Below are 17,544 nucleotides of genomic sequence, written 5' to 3'. Positions count from 1 at the left end.
TTCCTATCTTTATGCCTTTAATTTCTTTCATCTTTCTAATTACTCTGGCCAGTATTTCGAGAACTATGTTGAACAGAAGTGGTGAGAGAGGGCATCCCTGTCTTGTACCAGATTTTAGAGGAAATGCCTTCAATTTTTCTCCGTTCAGAATGATGCTAGCCTGGGGCTTAGCATAGATAGCTTTTACAATGTTGAAGTATGATCCTGTTATCCCTAGTTTTTCCTAGTGTTTTGAACATAAAGGGATGTTGTACTTTGTAAAATGCTTTTTCTACATCTATCGAGATGATCATATGGTTCTTATTTTAAGTCTATTGATGTGCTGAATAACATTTATTAATTTCCGTATATTGAACCAGCCTTGCATCCCAGGGATGAATCCTACTTGATCATGATGCACGATCTTTTTGATATGTTTGTGTATCCGATTCGCCAGAATTCTATTGAGGATTTTTGCATCTATGTTCATTAGAAATATTGGTCTGTAGTTTTCTTTCTTTGAAGTGTCTTTGTCTGGTTTAGGAATCAGGGTGATGTTGGCCTGGTAGAATGAATTTGGGAGTTCTCCCTCATTTTCTATTTCCTGAAATAGCTTGAAAAGTATTGGTATTATTTCTTCTTTAAAGGTTTTGTGAAACTCTGCTGTATACCCATCTGGTCCTTGGCTTTTCTTGGTTGGTAGTCTTTTGATGGCTTCTTCTATTTCCTCAATTGATATTGGTCTGTTTAGGTTGTCTATATCCTCCTGACTCAATTTGGGCAGATCATATGAATTAAGAAATTTATCGATGCCTTCACTATCTTCTATTTTATTGGCGTATAAGGTTTCAAAATAATTTCTAATTATCTTCTGTATTTCTGTAGTGTCTGTTGTGATATAGCCTTTTTCATCCTATATGCTAGTAATTTGAGTTCTCTCTCTTCTTCTCTTCATTAGAATGGCTAAGGGTCTGTCAATCTTATTCATTTTTTTCAAAGAACCAACTTTTAGTTTTGTCAATTTTTTTCGATTGTTTCTTTTGTTTCAATTTCATTGATTTCAGCTCCGATTTTAATTATTTCTTGCCTTCTACTCCTTTTCTATTGTTTTGCTCTTCTTTTTCTAGGGTTTTGAGATGAAGTGTGAGCTCATTTATTTGTTGTTTTTTTTCTTTTTTTAAGGAATGAACTCCAAGCAATGAATTTTCTTCTTAGAACTGCTTTTATTGTGTCCCATAGATTCCTATATGTTGTGTCTGTGTTTTCATTTATCTCTAAGAATTTTTTAATTACCTCCTTGATGTCTTCTGTAACCCATTGATCATTCAGTAACATATTGTTCATTTTCCAAGTGATATAGGATTTTTCCTTCCTTCTTTTATCATTGATTTCCAGTTTCATTCCATTATGATCAGATAGGATGCATGGTATTATCTCTACTCCTTTATATTTTCTAAGAGTTTCCCTGTGACATAATATATGGTCTATTTTTGAGAAGGATCCATGTGCTGCTGAGAAAAAAGAAGTGTAACCACTTGATGTTGGGTGCTATATTCTATATATGTCAATTAGGTCTAGGTTATTAATTGTATTATTGAGTTCTATGGTTTCTTTATTCAACCTTTGTTTGGAAGACCTGTCCAGTGGTGAGAAAGGTGTGTTGAAGTCTCCCATAATTATTGTATTGTGGTCTATTTGACTCTTGAACTTGAGAAGAGTTTGTTTGATGAACATAGCTACACCATTGTTTGGGGCATATGTATTTATGATTGTTATGTCTTGATAGTGTATGGCTCCCTTGAGCAGTATGTTGTGTCCTTCTTTATCCCTTTTGATTAAGTTTGGCTTTAAGTCTATTTTATTTGATATGAGTATGGACACTCCTGCTTGCTTCCGAGGTCCATATGAGCGATATGATTTTTCCCAAACTTTCACCTTCAGTCTATGTATGTCTTTTCCTATCAGATGTGTCTCCTGTAGGCAGCACATTATTGGATCTTTTTTTTTATTCATTCTACTAGCCTGTGTCTCTTGATTGGTGAGTTTAAGCCATTAACATTTCGGGTTTCTATTGAGATATGGTTTGTTCTTCCAGCCATATTTGTTTATTTTTGTTACTTAACATGATTTGTTTTTCCACTTTGAATAGTTTTTCCTTTACTGTACTACCTCCCACTGTTTGTTTTTTATTGTTATTTTTAATTTCCTCTTCATATAATGTTTTGCCAAGGATGTTTTGAAGCACTGGTTTTCTAGCTGCAAATTCTTTTAACTTTTGTTTATCGTGGAAGGTTTTAATTTCATCTTCCATCCTGAAGCTTAATGTCACTGGATACACGATTCTTGGTTGGAACCCATTTTCTTTCAGTGTTTGAAATATGTTGTTCCAGGATCTTCTAGCTTTCAGAGTCTGTGTTGAAAGATAAGCCGTTAACCTGATTGGTTTACCCCTAAATGTAATCTGTTTCCTTTCTCTTGTAGCTTTTAAAATCCTCTCCTTATTCTGTATGTTGGGCATCTTCATTAAAATGTGTCTTGGTATGTATCTGTGATTTTGCACATTTGGCATCCTGTAGGCTTCTAGGATTTGGAGTTCTGATTCATTCTTCAAGTCTGGGAAGTTTTCTCATATTATTTTATTGAACAGATTGCTTATTCCTTTGGTTTGGACCTCTATACCTTTCTGTATCCCAATAACTCTTAAGTTTGGTCTCTTTATGTTATCCCACTTTTCTTGGATGTTTTGCTCATGGTTTCTTAACAGTTTTTCTGAGCTGTCTATGTTCTTTTCAAGTTGAAATACTTTGTCTTCATTGTCTGATGTTCTATCTTCTAAGTGTTCTACTCTGCTGGTAATACTCTCATTTGAGTTTTTAATTTGGTTTATTGCTTCCTGCATTCCCAGGATTTTTTTAATAACCTCTATCTCCCTGTATATTTGATCTTTTGCTTCTTGGATTTGTTTATGTAATTCATTGTTAAAGTGATCTTTCATTGTCTGAATTTGCTCTCTAATATCTTCCTTGAGACTCCAGATCATCTGAAGCATGCATATCCTGAACTCTTTATCTGACATTCCATCTGATGCAGATATAACCTCTTTTAAAGTTGAGTTGACCTGCATTGCTTGTGGTCCTTTCTTTCTTTGTCTTTTCATACTGCTCACGTTTCTTTCCAGCTTTGAGAAACTTTTGTGTTATTGATTTTCCCCCTATATATTTATATTGCTCTTGTATAATTCCAAAGTCTTTCTTTTGTGGAGAAAGACAATGTTAACAGTTCCCAATATCAATAGTACGTCATCTAAGCACACTTTTTCCTTATTACTACATTTATAGCTAGACTCTATGTCTACAAATGTTGGTTTCAATTATCATTTACAAATACAGTCATTAGTTTCATGAAAGGCATACCATTTCTGGTAGCATGAAGAAAACTGAATTTCAGGTGTAGGATGTTATGTTTAGGGGGAAAGGAGTGAGGTTATGGGGTTAATCTAACTTAGTAACTTTGTAAAGCTCTAACCAGTAGATGAGTAATTTATGGAAGAATGTCTCGATTCAAACTCCTATCTGTATTTATAAGATTACCCTACTTATAAATGGTAAAATATAGGGGGTTGCAAGTGGGATAGAGGGAGTAAGAAGGAGAAAAACAAATAACAAGGAAAGAAGGCAAAAAAACGAGAGCATAAGAAAGAAAATAAGAGAAAAAAGATAAAAAGAAAAGAAATAAAAGGGGGGAGGGAGATAGGGCATATGCAATTCCTCTATATTATATTATTCTGGTGATTCAGTTGTTAAAGACCTTTTTCATGCACAATTCTTGGTTTCACATATGTTGAGGTTGTGAGGACCAGAGGGGAAAGGGTAGAGGAGATTGGATGAATGGATGAAAAGAGAGGGAGAAGAGAAAGAAAGAAAAAAGGAAAAAAAGAAAGAAAGAAATGTCTCTCAGAACTCTGTTTTCTTTTATTCCAGTAGGTGGCTTTGTCTATTCCTAGCTTGAGTCTCTACGTTCAGGGTGGTGGTGGTAGCCAGTGTGAGAAAACTTGAGCTTCCACCTGTGGCCTCTCTACTTTTATTCTCTGAGATGTAAACCAGGTGCCTGATCCGCTGCAGAACCGAGCTGGTAGCCACGCCCACCGGTTGATGAGTTTTAAAGGTTGTTGGGATTTTCCAAGATGAATTCCATCTGTTTTTCTTGTAAGGTGTTTGATGAGGGGGGGTGGGTGTTGGGGAGACCTTATGTTTGTCCAGAGCTAGGTCTGGTGACCATGCGGGCAGGCAGCTGGGCCCTTCCTCCAGTTGGGGTGGTCTGTCTACCGTGCAGGCGGGAGGCTGTGCCCCCTCTCTGGGTTGCGTGGTCTGCTTACCGCACAGTCGGGCGGCTAGGCCCTCATGTTTGTTTTAAATCCTGAGGCTTGCCTCTGACTCCCTTGCCCAAGAATACAAAATTGATGAAAATTTTCCCTTAGAAATTTCTGTGGAAGACAATGTATGAATCACACTCTAAAATAGCTAACATTAAACCTTTGGATTCATAACTGATTTTTTTTCAAAAATTTACAAATTATTTTCCTGTGCACATTAATAACTATTCTTCAGATGTTATCTTTAGTTATCTGCGTTTCTTTCTTCATATTGCCCACATTGGCATGGATAACCTCAAGTTAGTTTGTCTCTTTTTTTGTGGGTGGAGGATTCTGGGGACTGAACTCAGGGCAGTCGGCCACTGAGCCACATCCCTAGCCCTATTTTATATTTTATTTAGAGACAGGGTCTCACTCAGTTACTTAGCTCCTTTACACTCCTGCCTCAGCCTCCAGAGCTGGTGGGATTACAGGCATGTGTCACCGCTCTTAACTAATGTTAGCATCAAGTTCCAAGGACCCCTGTGACTACTAGTTGGAAACATTGACTCTAAACCACTGACCAGGTTATTAGCTTGATTAAGTTACTTGTTCAGTTTATGTTTTACAATTGTTAGGTGATTTACCCTGTTTGTTTTCATGGATGTTGGCAGAATTAAATATGATAATAGATATGAAGATAGTTGAATTTTTAAAAAATATTTTTTGTTGTCAATGTACTTTATTTTGTTTATTTATATGCAGTGCTGAGAGTTGAATCTCGTTCCTCACTCATGCTAGGCAAGCACTCTACCATTGAGCCACAATCCAAGCCCACAGTTGACTTTTTATATTTGTGGATTTAACATCTATGAATTCAACCAACCATGGATCAAAAATAATAGGAAATAAAATAATTATATTTGTATCTATCACGTACAGATTTTTGTTGTCATTATTCACTACACAATGTAACATAATAATTTACATAGTATTTATATTTTATTAGGTAGTATGATGAATATATTGATGATTTAAAGTATATGGGAGGATATACATAGTTTATTCACAAATTCAATGCCATTTTCTATAAAAGACTTGAGCATCTGGCGATTTATGTGTCCATGGGAATGGGTGGTCCTAAAGCAAATCTTCCCTGGATATTGAGGGAGAACTCTACTTGAAAATATTATAAATGAAAGTAATTGCAAGTTGTTTCCACAATATCACTGGGATTACCCTTTGCTTACTTTAAGTCTTAATGTGTTCCTTGTCCTCTCAGGTTATGTAGGGGAAAAAAATACAATCCCCATTCTTGCACACTTGTCAGTCTACCTCCTCAAACTTACATAGCTCTAATTGTACCTAATGAAAGAAAAGTAACATTTTTTGGGGTCTTAGTTGCGAGAAGCATTTTAAATAGAACTGGCCAGGGGCATTTTTCAAAATAAAATCTAAATAATGCAAGATTTTTAATGGGAACTGTGCCAGAGCTGGATTACATGACTAATAAAAATCAACCTGAGTCTCACACTGTCAGGCAGTCTTGATCATACTTTTACTAGGTCAGCAATAGTGACAGCAGGACTCAAACTAGGCTTTGTCTTTGAATTCTAGGATCTTGGTCATCATCAACAACTTCATATTGGAGCTTGTTCAAGGGTTAACAAGCAATTTGTTGTCTACTATTCATATGCCAGTAGAGTGGGAGTAAATATATGGAGAGCCCCAGCCTAAGGTTGCTCATGGAAGGGTAAGGGTTAGAGAACACAGAAACATTTCCCCCTTTAACCCCTTATCACCATCTCAAGTTAATGCAAATGAGGCTGGCATGACCTGCATCATTTGTACTTTGAAAGAGTTGGACAATGACACATAAGAGAGTCTCCTGTCTTGTGCCTGAAAACATGTCTGGGGATCTGGGCTTTATAGTAGAAGACACTGGTCTAAGATGTTTCCAGAAGATAAATGGAACTTTATTAACCTTTTGACTTCCAATGTCCTGGCCTTATAGTACTTGTTGTACCTGAGGGTTTCTTCCTGCTTTAGCTACTCTTTCTTGATTCACTTATTTTGTTGCCTAAGTCAGTGTAATATTTTTATGCATTCAGACCAGCAGAATCCTCTGGTATTAGCTACCTTGCCAACTGACCTATTTGGTACTTTTCCTGTCAAGTAGCATTCCTAACCCAGTGGCGTTTCTTAACATAGTACTGCCAGTGTTGTTATTTTTTAAAATATATTGGTGATTGTTCATGGTTATTATAACATATAAATCAAAATTATTATTTATTAGCAATATACATAGCAATACTAGCAATACCAACAATTCCAATTATGGCTTCAGTTTATTGAATACCCACTATATGCCAGTACTATATTATTTATTTTCCACATATTATTTTAATATGTGGTTATACATTATAATAATTCCAGTTAAGAATATGCATCTATTTTTGCTCATAGTTAGAAATTCCATTTCTAATGGAGTCATGGTAAATAACTTTTCGGTTTCCAGGTGAGGAAACAGAGTTAAATAACTTGTCTGAGGTCACAGAGCTAGTTAAACCCAGCGTGTCTTAGTTGAAAGCTTAATTCTGAGTTAAGAAACCACTATATGGGCTGGGGTTATAGCTCAGTGGTAGAGCTCTTACCTAGCATGTGTGAAGTACTGGGTTCAATCCTTAGCACCACATAAAAAGTAAATAAATGAATAAAATAACTACAACTAAAAAACATTTTTAAAAGAAAGCACAATATTAGAATTATCCTTTACTTTAGTCAACCTTATTTTCTTCCAAAGGGATAAATGCATTTTATAGTGAGCTTCTTTCTGAACTTTGGACATTCTACCTATTCTTTCTATTATTGAGACCTCGGGTGAACAGTTCTCTTTCCATGGGGGTATAGTATAAGAAGGGGAATATATTTAACAAATAAATCTCTTCATCTGCATGGATAAATGCCATGGAGCAGATACGTTTAAAGTTTGTAACATCAAAAAGTGTTCAGAATACTTTGGATATCCAGCAGAAACATTTCTTTTCTTTCTATGTTAATACCTTTTAAACCATGTGAACATTTACCTTCCCTCTACCCACTGCCACTGCTCTAGTCCTCTTTGTCTCCCAGATATAGCCAATATACTCCATTCTTTGCCAATATGCAGATGTACAAAACTTGACTATTTTTTCCATTAATGGTAATTCAAGAATACCTGAAAACTATCTAGGTCATAGATCTAGGAATTTGATATTCAGATAGTCATATAACTGAATCTGAATTAGGATGTTTGAACCATATGGCGTTGATGCCAAAGTAGAGCAGAGATAACATATCTGTTAAACAAATACCACTTGGTGCTTACTCATTTAAGTAACAAACATCTACTGAGCATCTATTAGTTAATCATTTATATTACAGAGATAGAGTCATAAACAAGACCAACAAATTATTTGTCCTAATTAACTTACATTTATGAAATAAACAAATGTTAGAAGAGCAGAGAGAAGAGCAGAGAGAAGGCCTATGGTTTGTATAACGTGTTCAAGAAACAGAGAAAAATGCCATTGTGACTATACCTTAATGAATGAAAAAAAGAGTTCAGTATTGAACCAGATCATGTATTGCTTTGTTGGAAACAAGAGAGTTTGGAATTATTTACGACAAAACTATTGAAATCATAGTCAAAAAGAATTAAATTGATTAAACTCCGCTTTATTCTCTCCTGACATTTTATCATAATAGTGCCTTTAACTTCATAGCATTTAAAGAGGTTATCCAAAACTTGACAAGAGTATGTGAATTTCTTTCATTTGATCCTAGTGGGCATAACTCATGTTGTTTGGGTTCTACATTAGGAAGAGAGAAAAGCAGTATCCTAGAATCTACATAGTGTATTGGGTTGCATCTGAACATCTGAATTAGAGTGCTTTCACAGCATTCTTCTCACATGACATAGTCAGGGGTGCTTGCTAATTAACTTCACTAGAAACAAGTAGGAGTCATTTTGATTATGTTAGTTTATAAGCCCAATGCACACAGCTGTCTGTCCTCCTGTGTTTTGAGATATGTGAATTTCAATGAGTGAGTAATAAATAGTATGCATAGCACCAGTCATTTGGGGCCATCTTCAAGTTAGCAGTTGGCATGCTAATTTCATCTGTTATAGGATTATTATTACTTGTTGGTAGAAACACTTGGTTTTTGTATAGCTGCCCTTGGCACTTTGTATTTTTGGCAGCAATAATCCTTTATGTTTAGAACAGATACACTCCTGAAAAGTCCCCCATAAAGTAAAATTCAACACTCCTACCAAAATTTCCAGTTGGCCTTCTCAGTCAGTCTTATCAGGTTGCTTCTGATCCCTTCCCCACATATTTCAATTTTCTTCTGTGTGGTTGACATCCTCTGGGTAGGAAAAATTCATGGAGTATACATACAGAAATGAAGGCATACAATTTTGTTTATTTATTTGTAGTTAAATAAATTGGTCAAAAATGTTTACTGAGCTCATATTACTGAGAAGGTACTAACCAAGTTATAAGAAAGTAGAATTTTAATTTCATAAATACTCTCCCATAATGAGTTAGTCAATTTCTAAAGTGGCCTAATGTTAAAATTCAATGTTGATATTCTTTTATAATGGTACGTACTGTTGGATTAATTCAAATTTACTCTACTTGTTCTTTATGGGAGCCCCAAATTTGATCCTTGGTACATCTCAGTAAGCACCTTAAAAAGGTATATAAGTTAACATGTGACCTCTGTGTGTTGATCTGGTTTTCTATATATATCTTATAAAAGGAAATGTTGGCTGAGAAACCAATGGTAAAATTCAACAAGCTCTTGAATAACTTCTAAAGGACTAGCCATGGAGGAAGAGCAGAGATGACTCTAGCTGTATTTATAGAAATTTTCTCACTAGTTTTCACTTAGATTTTCAGTGTAGCACCATTTACTATTGGAAAAAAAAGTCTGACTTTGTTTCAGTTCTGTAGATGGCTATAACTCCCCTGTATAGCTCTATAGCTACTTCATGGCTGGCAATTTCCACATTAGCATCTTATTTCATATCACTATGTCGGTTGAAGTAGAAAATTGCTGTGTGTTGTTTTAATGTCATTTCTGATTTTGGGGCAAGCCTTAAATGGAAAAGTCAATACTCTTGAAATACAGAGTACAAACAAATATGTAAACACCCAATAAAACTATTTTGTCATTTTTCTGTTCCTACAGAAACTCAACATATTGTATGAAGGTGTCAATGTCCTTGACTGTAGCAGAGAATGAATCAGGCCTGTGCTACAATAGCAGAATCCGCTATTTAGAAAAATCTGAAGTCACTAAAAGAAAGGAGATCTCCTGTCCAGACATGGATGACTTTAAGAAGTCTGATCAGGAGCCCGATGTTGTCTGGTACAAGGTAATTCAGCATGGTGTCAAATTCATTTTTTACCTCAGTCTGTGGCAGGCTTTGGGGATATGAAAAGTTTTTGGTATTAAATATTTTACTGAGCATAATCAATGGATTGACAACCAAGTAACTGAGACATTTGTCTCCTATATACCACTGATTTTCATGCATTTCCATCAGTAGGTGTCAAAAGCAGTCCCACTTCCCCCAACAACTAAAAATAAACAAAATCTCCCTTTAACACAACTCATAAGACCAAATGGGAAGAAAAGTGAAGCTTTAAATAATACATGAAAGAATTATTTTGGGACATATAAATATTATTTACTATTAGTAATTGAAAGGCCCATCATTACAAGTAGTACTTGAAAAGATTAGGTGTTATGATCATCTACAATGTAAAAGCCACTGTAGTGAATACAGAGGAGAGAAATGGGTCCAATGCAGCATTCGTGGACTAGTAGATCTAGTAACTGGAAATAAACTACACTCAGTGAAAGTTGAATTGAAGAGAGTTGAATGAAATATTTATTTACAGTGATATGGGCAGAGTTGAGGGAACCAACTCTGGGAGGCTGTTAAATTCACCCCACTAGCCTATACTGGTAAGGGGAAGGATCAATGTGACTGGAACCTAGAAAGAATAGAGAAGGCCTATCAAGATTTGTAGCCTTAGAGGAACATGTGAAGGTGGAAGAGGGAGGGAGGGAACAGGATAAAGACCTTAATCTTTCTTAACTCCTACTCTCTGGTTTTCTGCTAATTGCCTCCCCAGTTTGAACTCAAAGAGAAATCAGAAGCAAAGATGGTAGATACAGTCAATAATCTTCAGCTTTTCTATGCATAGAGTAGGACAGACAAGGACAGAGAGTGGATCCAGTAGACAAGGAGAGAGCAACCATATGAGTCCAGATATGATATTCTGCCCTGTGGTCCTGTAGCAGGACTGAGCAGTCCATGCTGGTTCTGAGCCACAGAGGTTGACTGTTTTTTTGTATGACAGCTGGAGGTGACCAAGAAGAATTTGTGTGCAGATGCTACGTGAATTGTTGGGCCCTAACAACACATAAAGAGCTATAGTAGGTTGTTTCTCTAGGATTCCACTGACTCTCAGTTTGCAGGGAAACCTAAACCCTAACTCCCACAGCTATTGGGTGATTTTACATTTGGAAGCCTCTACATATTCATACATAATGGAATTTACCAATAAGCCACAAGAGCATGTACTTCACTTTGACATATTCCTTTTATTTTTTTCTTAATGAAGACAATCTTGTGGCATATTAAAAAAGGTCATTATATTTATTATACATAGACTTATAATTTAGGGTGATCCTTTTTGGAGAGGGGGGCACTGGGATTGAACCCAGGGATGCTAAACCACTGAGCCACATCCCTAGCCCTTTTTATTTTTTATTTTGAATCAGCATCTCATTCAGTTGTTGAGTACCTTGCTAATTTGCTGACACTGATCTTGAATTCTCAATCCTCTTGCCTCAGCTTCCTATGCCCCTGGGATTATAAGTGTGTGCCATCACGCCTGGCTAGTGTGATCCTTCATGTGATCATTTCCCTCCTTCATATTTATTAAGCACTATTATGTGGCATTCACTGAGCTAAGATTGGTTTATGCATCATCTTATTTCAATCTCAATGCAATTCTGTATGGAGAATACCATTGTATGCATTTAATAGAGAAAATAATCGGAGCTTAGATGTAAAGTTACATGGCAAACAAAACTTGATTTATATTCAAGGCAGTGTGGCTCCAGAGTCCATTTTATTAATTACTACTCTTTTCTGTAATGAACCAGCCTTGATCATTGGCACTTCTGTAAAATTTAGTGCTGGTGCTAAGGATCAGGCAAAAAGAGAGTAAGATGGTTTTATTTCAATTTTATAGGTGAGGAAGGGAATTTGACCTCCCCAAGATATACCAGTTAGAGGTAAATTCCAGGTCATCAGCCTCCTTACATATGAATTCATTCTTCTATCTCATCTCTGTATCTTTCTGCTAAATTATTTCTTCCCTTTTCCTCACATCTCTAGACATCACTGTTATCATTACATACCAAAGCAATTTATTCCTTGGGAAATGCTACCACCCAATTTTTCAAATAGAGCAACAATGGAGAAGGAAAAGGCATTTCAAGAATAATAATGTTTAAAATTTGCTTTTATTATTAAATTTCTTTTAAACTGATATATAAAAACATAAAAATTGTACAAATCAATGGGGCAAGATATGATGTTTTGATACTCATATACATCATGTATATGTAATGTGTAAATCAGGTTAAATGTATCTATGTCCTTAAACATTTATCATTTAATTGTGATGAGAAAATTTAAAAAAATCCTCTCTTCTACTTATTTTGTTTTGCTGTTTTGTTTTTGGTTTTATCAGTGCTGGGGACTGAACCCAGGGCCTTCTGCTTGTTAGGTAAGAACTCCACCACTGAGTTATACACTCAGTCCCTTCTCCTGGTTATTTTGAAACGTATAAGACCTTATTGTTTACTATAATCATACTACTATGCAATAATACTACATCAGAACTTCTCGCACCTATCTAATTATAAGTTGGTACACATTGATTAACATTACCTCTTTCATCATGCCTGTTTACCTTCCCCAAGTTCTAGTAGCCACATTTCTATCTTTAACTATTAGGAGATCAAGCTCAAGGCCACTCTCAGTGATTTAGCTACACCCTATCTCAAAATTATGAATGAATGAATGAATGAATGAATAAATAAATAAATGGACTGGGGTTGCAGCTCAGTGGTAAAACATCCCTGGGTACAATCCATAGTTCCCTGCCCCCCCCCCCAAAAAAAAGAAGATTAACATTTTAGATTCCACATATGAGTGAGACCTTTTATACTTTTCTCTCAGTGCCTGGCTTATTTCAATTCACATAGTGATTTCTAGTTCCATCCTTGTTGTCACAACTGACAGGATTTTATTCATTTTATGGCTGGATAATTTTCCATTGTGTATATGTGCTACATTTTCTTTATCTGTTCATCAGTTGATAGATCCTTCTTTTTTTCTCCTAGTTTGTGGCTACTGTGATTAGTGTTACAATGAACATAGAGATGTCCCTTCAACATACTGTTTCATTTCCTTTGAATATTCCAGAAGTGGGAATATTCATTTAGAATATTCATTTCCTTTGAATATTCCAGAAGTGGGATTGCTGGATCATATGATAGTTTTATTTTTAACTTTTGAGGAAACTTCAAACTGTTTTTCATAATGGCTGTACTAATTGACATTCACACCTGTAGTGTATAAAGATTCTTTTCTTCATATCATGACCAAGACTTGGTGTTTTTACTTTTCTGATATTGACCATTCTTATTAGAGTGAGATGATATACCATTGTGTTTTTGATACGCATTTTCCTGATTATTAAAGATACTGAGCAGTTTTCCAAATACGTGATTGCCATTTTTTATTGGTTGTTCAAAACATTACAAAGCTCTTGACATATCATATTTCATACATTAGATTCAAGTGGGTTATGAACTCCCATTTTTTACCCCAAATAGAGATTGCAGAATCACATTGGTTACACATCCACATTTATACATAATGCCATATTAGTAACTGTTGTATTCTGCTACCTTTCCTATCCTCTACTATCCCCCCTCCCCTCCCTTCCCATCTTCTCTCTCTACCCCATTTACTGTAATTCATTTATCTCCTTGTTTATTTTCCCATTCCCCTCACAACCTCTTAAATGTAATTTTGTATAACAATGAGGGTCTCCTTCCATTCCCATGCAATTTCCCTTTTCTCTCCCTTTCCCTCCCACCTCATGTCTCTGTTTAATGTTAATCTTTTCCTCCTGCTCTTCCTCCCTGCTCTGTTTTTAGTTGCTCTCATTATATCAAAGAAGACATTTGGCATTTGTTTTTCAGGGATTGGCTAGCTTCACTTAGCATAATCTGCTCTAATGCCATCCATTTCCCTGCAAATTCCATGATTTTGTCATTTTTTAGTGCAGAGTAATACTCCATTGTGTATAAATGCCACATTTTTTTATCCATTCATCTATTTAAGGGCATCTGGGTTGGTTCCACAGTCTAGCTATTGTGAATTGTGCTGTTATGAACGTCCATGTGGCAGTATCCCTGTAGTACGCTCTTTTAAGGTCTGAGAAGGGGAATAGCTGGATCAAATGGTGGTTCCATTCACAGCTTTTCCAGGAATCTCCATACTGCTTTCCAAATTGGCCGCACCAATTTACAGTCCCACCAGCAATGTACAAGAGTACCCTTTTCCCCACATCCTCACCAGCACTTGTTATTGTTTGACTTCATAATGGCTGCCAATCTTACTGGAGTGAGATGGTATCTTAGGGTGGTTTTGATTTGCATTTCTCTGACTGCTAGAGATGATGAGCATTTTTTTCATGTACTTGTTGATTGATTGTATGTCCTCCTCTGAGAAGTGTCTGTTCAGGTCTTTGTCCCATTTGTTGATTGGAATATTTGTTTTCTTATTGTTTAATTTTTTAATCTTAGGGAGGTTTCGATTTGCATTTCTCTGACTGCTAGAGATGTCCACTGCCCATTTTCAATCAAACTTTTTTTTTCTCTTGAATTCTTGGAGTTTCTTATATATTCTGGATATCAACCCCTTGTCAGACATTCAGTTTACAAATATTTTCTCATTCTGTAGCTTTTCTCTTCACTCTAATGTCCTAAAACACTTTCTCTTGTTATTACATAGTTTCAGGTCTTACATTTCTGTATTTAATCCATTTTAAGTAGATTTATATAACTAGTGAGACATAGAAGTCTAGTTTCATTCTTTAGCCTTTGGATATCCAATTTTCCTAATACAATTTATTGAAAAGGCTATGTTTTTCTCCGTGCATGTTCTTAGCACCTTTGTCAAAAACAGTTGTCTATAAATGTGTGGGTTTATTAGTAATCTCTTAATTCTTTCCTATTGGCTCGTGTGTGTGTTAGTAACATGCTTCTTTGAGTACTATAGTTTGATGTACTTTGAATTCAGGTAGTGCAATGCCTCCTGCTTTTTTCTGTTTTATTCAAGATGGCTTTGGGTATTTGGGGTGTTTGTGTATGTGTGTGTGTGTGTGTGTGTGTGTGTGTGTGTGCATGCATTTTGAAATGGATTCCATTGAACCTGTAGATGACTTTGTAGATATTTTAACATCAATAATTCTTCCAATCCATTTTGTTTATGTGAAATTTGGTGACATTTGACCTTCCTATACCTGTCATTTGGGTCATTTTTTCTTATTATTTATTTGAATAAGATTTCTATCACTTTGGCATAATCAATTCCCTCTTGGACCCCAGTTGCCCAAATATTTGCTATTTTAATAGTGTCCCAAAGTTCCCATAAGCTTTCGACCCTTATCTTTGTTCTTTTTTCTCCTCTGACTATATTTTCAAACAGCCTGCCTTTGAGCTCACTGATTCTTTCTTCTGTTTAATCTATTGTGCTATTAATTCCTTCTGTTGTGTTTTTAATTTCCCTGAGTGTATTTTTCAGCTCAAGAAATTCTATTTGATATTTATTTACTCCCATTTTTAAATTTTTCTATTAGAATATTAAAATGTTTCTGTGTGTTCTTCCAGTTCACTGAGTTTTCTCAAAACAGTTGCTTCAGGTTCTCTGGGGATTCTTCCATACTGATCATTGCTTGGTCAGTTTCTTATGCTTTATTTTGAGTAGTAGATTAGATCAAGATTTCCTGAAAGCTCTTAATGCTTATTGGCACGATATTGTCTGTGCACTGAAGAATTAGGTATTCATTCCAGTCTTCCTAATCTGGCTTTCCGCCTGTTCTTCCAGAAATTCTTAGCAGGCTTCTTTTTTTCTCTGAGACTGTAGTCATTACCACTATTTCATCACTGGATGGCACCCAGGCCCAGGTTTGCCTTGAGTATGCTATTAGTGTTTTAGCACTATTTCAGCACTAGAGGGCAATCTAAGCCCAGGTTTGTCCCAAATCTATATTTAATCAAAATGAACCTAGAAAGAGTAGTGTGTTCCAGGGTAAGCCCAGATACTTAGTCAACAGTCACCAGCCCATGGCTATAGACTGTGGGATTCTGTGTAGCCTGGATAGAATCACTATGGATTAATAGTCCCAGGCTCCTATGCCACACTTGTGGCTACCAGTGATGCCAGGCTGTGTCATATCCTAATCTCATGGCCTGCTAAAACCAGCACAGCACTAGGGAAGGAGTAAGGCCAAGTTACTATGGGTTGCCAATTGCTGAGTTGGACTCATGGCCCAATACCATTACAACCAGATACCAGGTGATTCTGGTTGGAATAGAAATCTGACAAACTGGGGTCATGTTTCTTCCCCAGCACTGGAGCTGTTCTAGAGGCTCCTCCTGCAGGCAGGTTGTGGGCAGGTGATTGTTAGGATTTGCCCAGTGTTGGGTTTTTAGTAGCCTGGCAATAAGTTTCAGGGAAAAGTTCAGTGCTTATTATGCTGTCCTACATCCAGCAAATAGGGTATTGCTCTTCATTGTGCTGTTCAAAATTGGGGTAGGATTGGTGAAGACAGTCCTTTGACCATCTAAGCTGACACTAAGCTGGACTGTGCTGGGTTTCCCAACCACAGTGATCTGCACAGTATCATGGAAGAGGAGGGTATGTCACAGGCCCACTACACCATGATGATGGTGCAGGCCAAAACTGGAGTCTGTCCTGCTAGTACATAGGTCTCTGCCTAATGCCAGGTCAGATCTGCAGGATCGGTTTGTGAGCTCTTACCAGGGTATAGGGCTGTTGGTTTCTATATGCTGCTAGGTCTCACTGAGACAAGCCTTGCACAGAGCTCCAAGATAAGTCTTGTACTAGATTGCAATTCTTGCTCCTCAATCAGCCGCTCAAGATGAGGAAGGGTAGTGGCAGCAGTCTATTTGCTACCTAACTATCATAGTTTCATTGGCTCAGTCTGTTAGTTTATACTGGCAGGAGGGGTTATGGATCTCTGCCTGTACCAGGGATCATTGTGGTGGGCCTGGGACTGGGGTTTCAGTTCTAGGACCTGAGCATAAATCTTTTTACCTCCTTATGTGAAAGGTGTCTCTATGCTGTGCTGCTTCAAGTTGAAGGAAGGTGATGTGGACAATTTCTTTCTGCTATCTTCAAAGTAATTTGTGTTTTGTTTTGTAATACTTAAAGCAGGCTCTATGGTATCTTACCTCTTGTTTGGTGGGTATGTAGCAGTTAAACGTGTGTGTCTGTGGGAGATAATTACTGGAAGATTTTATGAAACAACTATTTTAATATTTCTGTTTTTTAATATTTGATATTTAATATTTATGTAACATTTCATCATTGATAAGTAATAATAAAAATGATATGTAACATTTATTGAATACTTCTCACATGCTATTCTGTATTTTAAGTGTATAGATGGATGAACTCAATCTTTAGAACTACCATATAAGTGGGGCTGGAGTTGTGGCTCAGAGGTACTGCGATTGCCTAGCATGCATGGGGCACTGGGTTTGATCCTCAGCACCACATTGAAAAAAACATAAAATAAAGATATTGTGTCCATCTATAGCTAAAAAATAAATATTTAAAGAAAGTACTACCATATAAGTTATATATTATTATCCCCATTTTATGGAAGAGGTAACTGGAGAAAGACTCAGACAAGTGCCTTAGCAAAAGTCACAGAGCAGTTTGTGACTTACAGTTTGGCCTGTGGCCCTACCTTCTTAGTCACTGTAAGATACAAAGAGATCAGGATATAAAGTTAAAACATAGTCCCTGAAACTTAAGA

General features: G+C 36.4%; 1 protein-coding gene across 1 annotated transcript in view; it reads left to right on the top strand.

Annotated features, from left to right (window-relative positions):
* Nucleotides 1-17,544, top strand: part of Il1rapl2 (interleukin 1 receptor accessory protein like 2) — a 516,192-nt gene that overhangs the window by 28,204 nt on the left and 470,444 nt on the right. The window contains exon 4 of the mRNA XM_077793619.1: nucleotides 9,569-9,755. Coding sequence (XP_077649745.1) covers nucleotides 9,569-9,755 — 187 coding nt within the window. The remainder of the gene's footprint in view (nucleotides 1-9,568; nucleotides 9,756-17,544) is intronic.

The sequence above is a fragment of the Urocitellus parryii genome, chromosome X, assembly GCF_045843805.1.
Source record: "Urocitellus parryii isolate mUroPar1 chromosome X, mUroPar1.hap1, whole genome shotgun sequence".
NCBI lineage: Eukaryota > Metazoa > Chordata > Mammalia > Rodentia > Sciuridae > Urocitellus > Urocitellus parryii.
Note: the sequence above shows the minus strand (reverse complement) of the source record. Positions and strands in the feature narration are given on the sequence as shown.